Genomic DNA, 13,563 nt, shown 5'->3' on the forward strand with positions numbered 1-13,563 from the left:
AGAGAGAGATAAATACAACTGGCATGAACAAGGTTTGAGGGCAAGAACCAGAGAGACAGAAATGGTGTGGGAGAGATAGTCAGTTCACTGGGTTGATTCTTCAGGTGAAAAAGGAGAACAGTGAAAGAGGCTGCAGATCAGGCAGCATCAACGGGAAGCAAGAAACAGAGTTCACATTTCATTGTCAATCGATGGCCTTTACTCCAAACATTCCTCAAAAGTAATCCAAAAATGGCCATGTTGTCCCTTTCTCTGCAGATACTGCCTGACCTTCTCAACATTCCTAACATTTGATTATGGATCTCTGCACTCATCAGGACTAAAGCAAGGATGCTAAATCTCAAACAATCAAACAGTTCACATTATTGGGGGGGGGAGCTTTGTTGGCAAGCCATGTTTGATTGGTTGGCGTGTTGCCATGGAGACTGCAAAGAGGCACTAAAGGCACCGCAAGCTGCCAAGTAATTCAAAAAGACATGACAGTAAACCAGACTTCTTTTCTTTGCAGAATGGGTTTCTGTATTTAAGTGTGTGCTCATGTCAATGGGCCACATTTATAAGTTCAAATGATCATCTTCGATTGGTTGTTAATATCGCCGTTAACAGAGTTGAGATTATTGGGCAAGTCCTGTCCCATTGTATTTAACTGCAGACGTGTCACACCAATTCACAAATGAACCGAATGGTGCTGCAGTTAGACCTGAGAAATGGCTGCTCTGCCTCCAATTATCCCAGAAAGTCCAAGTATCACAAATATTTGAACAACGGAATAAAGGGAGTTCTCTGTCGCTGCCACTGTGCAGTATTTCTGGAAAGAGCGGGAAGCAGTGCCAAACATTGGTGTACCCGACCACTGTGAATCTGAGCAATGCCATGGGTGAATTTCAGAGCTGGGCAATGCCACTTACATTGGCTGCATGCCCCAGGGACCAGGCAAGCGAATCAAATCACACAATGCTTTAGGCTGTCTGAAACAGGCAAGACTATGGACCACACTGAATCAGCCTGCTCACACCAGTAAGGTGCCTACGTGGGGACTGGGTGAGCCACGCTGTTGATCTGTTAACTGGCTATGCACAGAATAAATAGATCTTTTCCACTGCCTCCGAAAACGTCAGAATGTCGAAAAGCAAAAGCACTTTTATTCTGAAGTGCCGTCACAGCAAGACCCCAGGCACAGCTCTGTGTTGATGATCACTCGCGTTAAAGACAGAAAGGGGTAGGGAGAGAACGTGGGTGTCAGGTGCTGGGATAGAGGATCAGCTACCGATATACTGAACACAGGGCAAGCCTGGAGGGCTGAAAATCCTACACCTGTTCCTGTTTTCTATTTCCACAGTCTGGTGTTTCCGAACTTTGTTTTGAAAAGCTTGCTTTGGGATAACTCTGAGCTTTGTGTGTAAATGTTTTTTCACCCTCTCTCCTCACTCAGTGTCATTTTCCCAGAAGTGATGAGAACCAGTTAGGGGCCACTGCGGAATTATATTCTCTATATCGAGGATGGGCAGAAGGAGAGGTTGCTGCAAATGGATTGACATTGTGAGTTCAAGGCTCAATCACTTCACACTGCTGACCAGCACTGTGGATTATTAAGCACAAAACAAACAAACTAAATCTCATCCAGATGAATACTTACACACACCATCCCATCATTCATCACCAGAGGTGGACAATTACGTCTGACTGGGATTTCACTAAGAGGCACAAACTGAAGAAGTGAACACGTGTGTCTGGGTGTGATCATGTGTGTGCATGAGCACCTGTATCTATGTGCATGTGAGTGCCTGTGTCTGTGTGTGAGCATGTGTGAACACATGCATCTATACGCATGCGCCCGTGTCTGTGTGAACAGGTGTGTGGTGAACACAAATATCCACGTGCATGTGAGTGCCTGTGTCTGAGTGTGTGAGAATGAGTATATGTGTGAACACGTGCCTGAGAGTATGTGAATGCATGTGAGCACATCTGTGTACATGAGTGCATGTGTTTAGTCTGTGAGCAACTGAGTGCGTCTGTATGAGCATGTCTGTAAGAATGTGTGTGCACATGTGAGTGTGTGTACTGCTGTGAGTGCATGTGTGTGTGTGTCTGTGTATAAATGTGTGAGAGTTCGAGAGCGTGCGAGAGCACACGTGCATGTTTGTGAGCACGTGTTTGCCTGTGCACGTCTCTCCTCATTCACACAGATGCACCAGCCGGGCACTCAGAACGGTGACTCTCTCCCCAACTGGAAGCTTACAGGGTGACTGGAATGTCCCCTCATTCCTGATCACAATCAGTCTATTCAACCCATCTGCTCCCTACTAACCTCCCAACTCATCATCTTACCCCACCACACAATCCTATTTCCTTTTCCCTGGTGGGTTTATCCAGCTTCCCTCCTGAAACACACTGACACAATTCACCTCACCTACTGCCAGTGGGAGCAAGTTCCATTTTCTCCCTGTTCACTGGGCACAGAACGATTCGCCCAAATTCCTGGTTGGACTTCTCAATGATGGTCTAACATTGCAACCACTCCTGGCTCTGGTCTTCACTATGGCCTATCCTTTAGTGATCTAATACACAGTCCCAGTCTAGCACTTGCCCTAGTGAACTACTAACGCTGCGATACTCAATGCTCCTCAGGAGATCAAAAAAAACCTGGATCCCATCCCGTCACAATTCCCAGCTGCTGCCAACTCATTTCCTGAGAGGCTCAGATAATAACTTGGCTCCAGGAAGCAGAACAAGGCAGATACATGCGTCTGGATACTCTGTAACATAACAGGGGATAGTGGCCGCACGCAGGAGCCTGGGATATCACTGGCTCTGAACTGAGGCACCCCCTTGCTGACCAGCTACTTTCACGAGAAGCGTGTACTTGACTCAGGGAATGATGTTGTGGCCAGTTGGCCAGTTTATTCCAGCCTCACAGCGTGTTGGGTGGAGCTGTCACTTTCTCTGGAGAGATTGCCAATGTTTTCCCCAAACACTGCCCTGGCCAGTGAGTAAATTTCCCGCCATGGCTACAACCCCTATTTGTTCCCAGCGAACCTCTGAATTTCTTAGTGCCTTTTGTGCCTCCCATGGGATGCTGCAACCACTCAGCTGCGAGCTGCTGATTGGTATAACAGAGGAAACGGCAGTTTGGGTAGATCAATCCCCTCACAAACAGCCGATGTGATAATGACACGCAGCGCTGACCCTCCGACAGTGCGGTGTTCCCTCAGCGCTGACCCTCCGACAGTGCGGTGTTCCCTCAGCGCTGACCCTCCGACAGTGCGGTCTTCCCTCAGCACTGACCCTCCGACAGTGCGGTGCTCCCTCAGCACTGACCCTCCGACAGTATGGCACCCCCTCAGCACTGACCATCCAACAGTGCGGTGTTCCCTCAGCACTGACCCTCCGACAGTGTGGCACCCCCTCAGCACTGACCCTCCAACAGTGCGGTGCTCCCTCAGCACTGACCCTCCGACGGTGTGATGTTCCCTCAGCACTGACCCTCCAACAGTGCTGTGCTCCCTCAGCACTGACCCTCCGACGGTGTGATGTTCCCTCAGCACTGACCCTCCGACAGTGTGGCACCCCCTCAGCACTGACTCTCCAACAGTGCGGTGTTCCCTCAGCGCTGACCCTCCGACAGTGCGGTGTTCCCTCAGCGCTGACCCTCTGACAGTGCGGTCTTCCCTCAGCACTGACCCTCCGACGGTGTGATGTTCCCTCAGCACTGACCCTCCAACAGTGTGGTGCTCCCTCAGCACTGACCCTCGGACTGTGCGGTGCTCCCTCAGCACTGACGTTCCGACAGTGCGGTGATCCCTCAGTACTGACCCTCTGACAGTACCCACTCCCTCAGCACTGACCCGCACTGACCTTCCGACAGTGCGGTGCTCCCTCAGCACTGACCCTCCAACAGTGCGGTGTTCCCTCAGTACTGACGTTCCGACAGTGTGGTGTTCCCTCAGCACTGACCCTCCAACAGTGCGGTGTTCCCTCAGCACTGACCCTCCGACAGTGTGGTGTTCCCTCAGCACTGACCCTCCAACAGTGTGGTGTTCCCTCAGCACTGACCCTCCGATGGTGTGATGTTCCCTCAGCACTGACCCTCCAACAGTGCGGTCTTCCCTCAGCACTGACCCTCCAATGGTGTGGTGTTCCCTCTGTGCTGACCCTCCAATTGTGCGGTGCCACCTCAGCGGTGACCCTCCAGTGGCGCGGTGTTCCCTCAGCACTGATCCGCTGGTGGTGCGGCACTTTCTCAGCGTTGACCCTCCGATACCGTGGTGTTCCCTCAGCACTGACCCTCCGATAGTGCGGCGCTCCCTCTGTGTTGATCCTCTGACAGTGCAGCACTCCTTCTGTGTTGACCCTGACAGTGCAGTGTTCCCTCAGCACTGACCTTCCAACAGATTGGTGCTCCCTCAGTGCTGACTCTCCAATAGTGTGGCACTCCCTCAGCACTGATCCTCCGACAGTGCGGCATTCCCTCTGTGCTGACCCTCTGACAGTGCAGCACTCCTTCTGTGCTGACCCTCTGACAGAGCAGTGCTCCCTCAGCACTGATTCTCCAACAGTATGGCGCTTGCTCAGTGCTGACCCTCTGATAGTAGGGCGCTTGCTCAGTGCTGACCGTCCGATACTGCGGCGCTCCCTCAGCACTTACCCTCAGATAGTGTGGTGTTCCCTCAGCGCTGACCCTCTGATGGTGAGGCACTCCCTCTGTGCTGACCCTCTGACAGCGCAGTGCTCCTTCAGCATTGATTCTCAGACAGTATGGCGCTCGCTCAGCACTGACCCTCCGATACTGTGGCGTTCCCTCAGCGCTGACCCTCTGATAGCGAGGCACTCCCTCTGTGCTGACCCTCTACAGTGCAGCATATCCTTGACTCTCATCCTCTTACAGTACGGTGCTTCCTCAATACTTGCAGATGGGATTAGATATAGAGTGAAGCTCCCTCTACACTGTCCACATTAAATACTCCCAAGATATAGCACAGGGTTAGATACAGAGTAAATTGTGTCTACTCTTTTAAACAGAAAGTATATGTCTCTCAACACATTCTTCATCAACACACCCACAACCCAGTGACAGCATGATGTTAGATACAGAGTAATGCTCTCTCTAAACTGTCCCCATCAAACACTCCCAGGACAGGGACAGCAAGGGATTAAGGTACAGAATATTGCTCCCTCTACACTCGCTAATCAGATGTATTCTGCTCTAATAAGCATTCCCATTCAAAGAGAACAGCAGGTACAGTAGACCCTCGGAGCATGTGGTCAATTTCACAGTGAACAGTGACGTACAGCCATTTACTCATATATTGCTTCTGCCATTTTCCTCTCCCTCTCTCGCAAGGTTTGTCAATAGCAAAGCGTGTGTGGAACACCTTCCTGCCCCAACATTCATACAACTTTAACAAATGGACACATGTTTACGGTGAACAGTTTGCACAGACTGCACCTACCTGAAACCAACATAGTGGATAAATACTCCGGCCAACATAATGAAGACACAGTAGCCAAAAACCTTCATGTTTCTCTTGCGCTTCCTGCTGCTGTGAAAGTCTGCATAATCTTCTGGTGTGGGGTACCGGAACTGCTCCCAGTACCGTTGCTGCTTGGACTTCTCGTACCTTTGGAGAAGTGGAACAGAAGACAAGGTGAGGACAGACCAACCAAGAAAAGCCAAGCTGAATTCAACAATACCTTACCCTGGAACAAACCAAAACTGAAGTCAAATTCCTTTTTCGGAAGGGGGGATTTGTTTGCTGAGAGTTCAGCTATATTCAATTTGCTTCCCTATAATTACAGATCTCCTGAGTAAATTCGATTTGCCTGTTTTAGCCTGTACAGCAACCCAGAGTGTGATTTTTTGTTTGGACAGAATGAGAATATCCAGCAGCTGGGTTGTGTCAGCCCAGCAAAATGAATCCGAAATAAGCTATTTACTCCTCTGGAGCAAGCTAAAGGTCAGAAGGCCCTCATTTACTTTCCTGAAACAAAAGGCATAAAAGAGCGATTCAGACCCAAGTCTGAACAGCAACACATAGTTTAACAAACTATACACTCCCTGTTTCACTGATTAAAACACAGCATATCCTTAAAATTCTCGCTCATGAGCACTGGGCTCCCATCAGATCTGTAGGGAACTAGTTACAGGGACTGCTAACGCACAGCTCCCCTTGATTCAACTCATTCTGAAGCAAAGCAGCCCCTGTTGTTCAGTATAGTCAGGAATGACTCTAGCCTGCGAAGACTGCCAATGACATGGGTTACGCAACATAGAATCAGGCCATTCGGCCCAGCAATCCATGCTGGTGTTTCTACTCTGTTCCATCTTTCCTCCTCTGAATCTACCATCTTAACCCTCTCATCATGTCTTCCTCCCTTTTAATGCGTCTGTCTGACTCACCCTGACCACTCCCTGTGAGAGTGAGTCCCACATTCTTCCTACTGTCTGGGTCAAGGCTGTCCTCCTGAACTCCCAATCGGATTTCTCGGTGTTTGCCACACATTGACACCTTCTGCCGATGCTTTTCCCCACAACAGGAAACATTCTCTCTGCGTTCACTTGATCAAAACCTTCCCACAGACCTCTAATGAGTCACTGCTCAGCCTTCTCTTTCCAAGCTCCAGCTCCTCAATCCTTTCCTGATCCATGTCCCCAAACATTGCTGTATTGTCCTCTTCAGTCTCCTCTGCACCCTCTCCAGTGCCTTGATATATCCTCTTTATAATAATGAAGACTTTTGGGCAGGATTTAAGTGTGGTCTAACCAAAGTTTGACTCAGGTTCAGTGTTTTCCCCCTCCTTCAAGCTGCAGAAAAGTAAGATAGGTGCAAATCGGGTAGGTCGGAGAAAAACCTTTCCGCTTAGTGCGGGGTTTCATAATCTGTGGACATAGATTTGAGGTAAGGGACAGGAGACTTAGAAGAACTTTTCCACCCAGAGGATGATCACTTGGAGTAGCATGACATTTTAGGCTATGGGCCAAGTGCTAGAAAATGGAACTAGTTAATAGGTGCTTGAAGACCAGAGCATACATAATGGGCTGAAGGGCCTCTTACCATGCCAGGACTCTATGACCATACAGTTCTATTCCTCTCGCTGGATAATCTGGTGTTTGGTTTGCTGTTTTTTAAAAGGTGTGGCAGTGAGGAAAGGCCACTCTGTAGACCAGCGAGGAGCTTACATGGGGACGTTGGCAGTGGGATTGACACAGTTTCCAACTTGTGAGAAGGGAGCTCCGTCATTTAATGAGTCCGTGGCTGATCTGACCATCCTCAACTCCACTTTCCAGCCTTCTCCTCCTGACTCTCAATTCCCTTCCTGATTAAAAATCTGTCTTCAACATACTGAACGACCCAGCCTCGACTGCCCTCTGCAGTAAAGACTTCCACAGATTCACTGCCCTCTGAGAGAAGAATTTCATCCTCATCTCCATCTTCGATGGGTCACCCCCTTACTCTGAGATGATGCCCTCTGGTCCTAGACTCTCCCACAAGGGAAAACAACCTTTCTGCATCGCCCCTGTCAAGTCCTCGAAGAATTTTATGTTTCACTAAGGTCTCAAATGAGTACAGGCCCAATTGATACAGGCCCAATGAGGACACAGATCCACTCAATACAGGCCCAATGGATACAGGCCCACAGGCCCAATGAGAACACAGACCCAATGGATACAGGCCCAATGACGACAGGCCCACAGGCCTAATGAGAACAGGCCCACAGGCCCAACAAGGACACAGGCCCACAGGCCCAACGAGGACAGGCCCACTCAATTTTTCCTTGTAAGATAGTCCCTTGAGGAATGCACAGTGAGTGACAGCAGGTTATTGGGATCAGTCTAAGAAAAAGGGACAGGACTGTTGGACTGACTGAGTTGTCAGTGGTCTCCTGGGAGTTCCTCATCCACCTTGAGCAGTGAGGAAGCATGGTGAACTGGACTGGGATAAAGGACCTCGATTCTCTGGCGAACAGGTGAAGGAGGTGAAGGAGGTGGGGGCGGGGGGGGGCGTGTCTTATCAATAAACAATGCAGTAAAAGGACCTGAAAACGCAGTTAGCTGCCCCCCAAAGGGGGAACCGGTGAGGGCTGTCGACACAGCGAGCTGTGATGAGAAGGGAGCCTTCTTTCAAACACACTGCTCCAGCGAAATGATTGACAATCCTGGCTGTCAGTGGATCAGATGCTGCCTTTCTCTCCACGTTGCTGTGGGGCTCAGACTTGTTCAGCAGTGGATAGAAACTGTCAACTCGGCATAATGATGAGATGCAGGCGAATTGACAGGTCGGGAATTGTAAATATGAAGGGGAAAGAAAAGGGATGAAAGGGCGCTGGTTTTTTTTTTACCCTCTCTTTATAAAGCTGGCTGGGGATTATAATGTGAGCTTCTCGCTTCACTGGCATAGACAGGGGGCCTGCAAGTCCAGGCTGCATCTTTCACTCGCCACGCGTTCCGATGGCTTTGCACACAGGTGTGGATGAAGTGGCACGTCAAGCGTGGATCCGAATTCCTTTGGCTGTTGGGGGGGGGGGCAGAGAAAATGCTCACTTTTGGGCCATCTCTCCCTCTAGTGCTGCACACGGCCTTTTCCAAACTGAGCAGTGACACAAAAACCTTTTCACATCAGCCATGTTCAAACGAGGAGCAGCAGCAGCAGCAGCAGGCCATTCAGCCCCTCCAGCCTGCTCCACCGTTTGACACCAAAGTTGCTGACATCCTCTCGGCCCATCAACTCCACTTTCCCGCCCCTCTCCATAACCCTTCACTAATCACACATCTGTCTATCTCCTCCTCAATGTCCAGGGGAGAATGAATCACACAGATGCATGATTCTTGGAGAGAAGTCATTCCTCCTCACCTCTGTTTTAAACCTGCTAGCCCCTACTCGTTCCAGTTTGAAAGGTTTAAACTCGGTTAAAGGATAAGGTCAAGGTTAAAGCTTCTACTTTAAATCTGCTAATCTCTACTCGTTTAGTTTAAAAGGTTTAAACTCAGTTAAAGGTTATGGTCTCAGTTAAAGTTTCTACTCTAAATCTGCTGACTCTACCCATTCTAAGTGACCCAACAAGAAGAAACATCCACTCTATGTCTACTTTGTCAATCCCCTTTACCATTTTATATACCTCCGCTAGATCTCAAGCAGGTTTAGGCCTAAACTACTCTATCTCTCTCTCTCTATAAGGCAAACCTCTTATCTCTGGAATTAATCAAGTGAACCTCTTCTGAATTGCAATTTTATCCAAATGCCTTCCTTTGCACATATAGCTTCTGGCCAGTGCAATCTCGTCACCGCATTTCAGAGGCTGCTGGTCATGGGGGCTCGGAGTGCAGCGAGGCTGTTTGGCATTTCATTGATATAGCGCCTTTGGCTGGAGCTTTAACTGCATTGGAGGTGGGGGTTCCGATTTGACCTTGAGCTGCCCAGTGTGGGGCATGAGGGAGCATTGACAGCAATCCTGGTACCCTTCACACTTGGCAAGATCAGGCCCTCACTGGAAGGCCTAGTCATGACACCATGCCTTCAACAAAACTCCGCAGTGCGGGGAATGGCATTACTGCAGATTTGAAGAGTCGGGTTGGTCGGAGTGTGGAGTAGGGCTGACAGGAAGGAATCAAAAACGTGGTGGGATAATGATGCTCTCTGAATTGGCCTGAGTAAATCACTCAGCTCAAGGGCAGTCAATGATATCAGCTTCATCTACACTCTCTAAACCAAGAGATTAGGAGTGGGTCATTCAGCCCTTCCAGCCTGCTCTGTCATTTAATAAGATCATGGCTAATCCGATTGTGGTATCAACTCCGTTTTCCCACCTCCCATCCTCCTCCCGAAAGCCTCTGGGGACTGCCCGAAGAAAAACATCCACATTGGTTTGGTGCTTGTGCCATCAGGATCCTGAGCTCAGGAATTCTCTCCCCTCTTTACTCTGTCTCTGAAAACCTCTCCTTTTCAGTCAGCACTTCAACATCTGTCCCAAATATTTCTTCTGAAGCCCTCGCAATATTACTGTGTTAAAGGTACACTATTAATGCAAGCGTGCCTGCTCAGTGCACTCCCTTACTGTACAAACATTGAACTGAGGAGCACAGCAGGCCACTCGGCCCTTCAAGCTTGCTGCTCCATTCAATTAGACCCATGGTTGATCTGATTACTCCATTCTCTGACTGACCCCGATAACCTTTCACACCCTCGCTTATCAAGAATCTGTCTGTGTTTGTCTTAAAAATGTTTAGCTTCTTCTTCCATTGGATTTCAGGAAGGGTTCTCAGAGAATTTTTGTTTTCCCATTGCCTTGGTTTTAAATGGGAGACCCCTGATTTTTAAACAGCGATTCTTAGTTCTGGACTTTCCCTTAAAAAGAAATGCCCTCTCTACATCCACCCAGTCAGGCCCTCTCAGGGTCTTCTGTTTCAATCAAATCATCTCTTAACTAAAACAGATACACGCCTAGCCAGCCCATGAGACAACCTGCCCACTCCAGTGTAGTAAACCCTCTCTGAGCTGTCTGCGATGCATTTACATCCTTCTTTAAAAACAGAGACCAATACCGTTCACATTACTCCAGCTGTACTCTCACCAATGACCGGTATAACTGAAGCATAACTTCCCCCACAGGAAATGATAACTTTAATGGAGTCACAGAGCATGGAAACAGACCCTTCGGTCCAACCAGTCCACGTTCCCAAACTAAACTAGTCCCATCTGCCTGCTCCTGGCCCATATCCCTCCTAACCTTTCCTATTCACGTCCTTATCCAAATGGGTTTAAACGTTGTAACTGTATCTGCATCCACACACAAACCACCCTCTGTGTGAAAAAGGTGTCCCTCGGGTCTTTTCTAGATCTTTCTGCTCTCACCTGAAGAACATGCTCCCTAGTTTTGAACTCCTCCCACCCTGGGAAAAAGACCTTTGGCTCTTCACCTAATCTATATCCCTCATGATTTTATAAACCTCGACAATGTCACTTCTCAGCCTCCGATGCTCCAGTGAGTAAAGTCCCAGCCTCTCCTTAAAACTCAAACCCTCCATTCCAGCAACTTCCTGGTGAACCTTTTCTGAACCTTCTCCAGTTTAATAATATCATAGAATCCCGATCGTGTGGAAGCATGCCATTTGGCCCATCGAGTCCACACTTAGCTTCTTTGCACAGATGCACGAGTAGGTGGGAAGCAGAGTGATACAGATGCTTAGGAATCAGGCGACAGGTTTAGACAGTAGATTTGATCAGCTCAGGTTTGGAGGGCCGAAGGGCCTGTTCCTGAGCTGTAAATTTTCTTTGTTCTTGACCCTCCGAAGAGCATCCCACTCAGACCCACCTCTAACTCTCTCCCTGCATTTCTCATGGCCAATTCGCCGAGCCTGCACATCTCTGAACACTATGGGCAATTTATCACAGCCAATCCTCACTAACCTGCACATCCCTGGACACAATGGACAATTTAGCATGGCCAACCCACCCTAACCTGCACATCCCTGGGCACTATGGGACAATTTAGCACGGCCAACCCACCCTAACCTGCACAACCCTGGGCACTATGGGACAATTTAGCATGGCCAATCCACCCTAACCTGCACATCCCTGGGCACTATGGGACAATTTAGCACGGCCAATCCTCACTAACCTGCACATCCCTGGACACAATGGACAATTTAGCACGCCCAATCCACCCTAACCTGCACAACCCTGGGCACTATGGGACAATTTAGCATGGCCAATCCACCTAATGTGCACATCTTTGGACTGTGGGAGCCAACCGGAGCACCCGGAGGAAACTGCACGCAGACACGGGGAGAACATGCAAATACCACACAGTTGCCTGATTGTGGAATCGAACCGGAGTCCCTGGCGCTGTGAGATGCTGAGTCACTGTGCTGGTGCTGGAAACATTTTTCCACCTCGAGGACGGTGAGTGTCTGGAACTTGCTGCCTGAAAGAACTGTAGAGACAGGCACATTCCAGGCATTTAAGAAACAGCACAGCAGTTTCAAGTGGCTGAACAGCCCTCACACCAGCCGAGGGGAGAAAGGGCAGTGAAAAGGGGGAGTGTCAGTCCGAACACCAGATGAGGGAGAAAGGCAGGGGGGGTGTTGTGGGGTGGGTGGGGGAAGGGTCAGTTCTCCCTGGCTTCCTGGAGCTGGATAAGTAGCCCATGACCTACACCACTGAAAGAGAGACAACAAACAACAAAAGTTCCAGTGCTTCCTGAGCTGCCGTTTATGGGATCTTGCTGTGCGTGGGTTATTAAAACGGTGACGGTGCCAAAGCAAACAAAGGAAGGGATAATGGGAGGTGAAGTGATTTCACAGGATGTCGCAGGTCTGATTGATTATTGTCACATGTACCAAGGTACAGGGAAAGGTTTGGTTTTGTGAGCAGTACAGGCAGATCATAACACACCAAGATTGTAGGGTGATAGAGCAGAGCGAGGAATATACAGTTACAGCTGCAAGGAAGGTGAACAAAATGCAAAAGCAGCATTAGATTTGAAATGTGGGGGGTTTGCATCAAGCTGCAGAGAGGTAGCTGGAAACCCTGCCCAGAGTGAGGAGCAGTCCGATTCCTGGTCGTGCTACAACAGGTAAATGAACTGAAGTTTACCGTCCCCTTATAAATGGCTCCCAGCCTCAGAGCAGCTCCGAGGGAGTGTGGGGAAGGAAGGAGGGACTCCACTTGTGTTGATCGCTGCCCTGCATTCCAGAAGCCATTTGCCACCGAGTGCATTCACCCCCACCCAGGGAAGCAGAGCTTCTGCCAGAGCTCTGGGGGTGGAGCGGGTAACTGCAGTTGCAACAGTGCCTCAGCCATGGGCAGTGGGATAAGACTGTGTCTGGCTCGGCTGCTCAAGCTCATTTCGTCGCTACGATTACTGAGCTCGCTGTGTGTTTGCTATCAATGGGTTCCACTGTTGCCCCCACAGATATACAGATGCACAGCCAGCTCCCCCAAAAGGGTAGTTGCTGAAGAGCTCAAAACCAGGCTGAGCACATGTGAAATTATATAAACTGATACTGCGTTCCCAGCACAGGACCAGGCCATTCAGCCCATCTGCATTGTGTTACTAAGTACTTTTCACAGAACTTCCACCTCACACGGGCGGCACGGTGGCACAGTGGTTAGCACTGCTACCTCACAGCGCCAGAGACCCGGGTTCAATTCCCACCTCAGGCGACTGACTGTGTGGAGTTTGCACGTTCTCCCCGTGTCTGCGTGGGTTTCCTCCGGGTGCTCCGGTTTCCTCCCCGGCGGGGCGGTGTGGACTTGTTGGGCCGAAGGACCTGTTTCCACACTGTAAGTAATCTAATCTAATCTAACCCATTGTGACCCTATCACTCTATCCCTTTCTCCCTCAACTGTTTAGTAGTTTCCTCATTAACTCAATTCATTTACCTCAATCCCTTTCTATGGAAGCAAGTCCCACATTCCTCCCACCCCTTGCAGAAGCAAATCATACACTATACTGCACACCTCAATTACCCCTTCGCTATCTCTGTCACCCCCTACAGCCCATACACCCCCTAAACTACTCATTGACCCCCTACACCCCCTCCCTATCTCTGTCAGCACCTACACC

General features: G+C 49.5%; 1 protein-coding gene across 3 annotated transcripts in view; it reads right to left on the reverse strand.

The window, feature by feature from the left end:
* Positions 1–5,363: 5,363 nt before the first annotated feature.
* dnajc4 (DnaJ (Hsp40) homolog, subfamily C, member 4) overlaps positions 5,364–13,563 on the reverse strand; it is a 49,332-nt gene continuing 41,132 nt past the window's right edge. For all 3 annotated transcript variants that reach the window (XM_043682632.1, XM_043682633.1, XM_043682634.1), the window contains one exon: positions 5,364–5,618. In XM_043682632.1, coding sequence (XP_043538567.1) covers positions 5,447–5,618 — 172 coding nt within the window. In that variant the 3' untranslated portion in view covers positions 5,364–5,446. The remainder of the gene's footprint in view (positions 5,619–13,563) is intronic.

The sequence above is a fragment of the Chiloscyllium plagiosum genome, chromosome 45 (genome assembly GCF_004010195.1).
Source record: "Chiloscyllium plagiosum isolate BGI_BamShark_2017 chromosome 45, ASM401019v2, whole genome shotgun sequence".
Taxonomy (NCBI): domain Eukaryota; kingdom Metazoa; phylum Chordata; class Chondrichthyes; order Orectolobiformes; family Hemiscylliidae; genus Chiloscyllium; species Chiloscyllium plagiosum.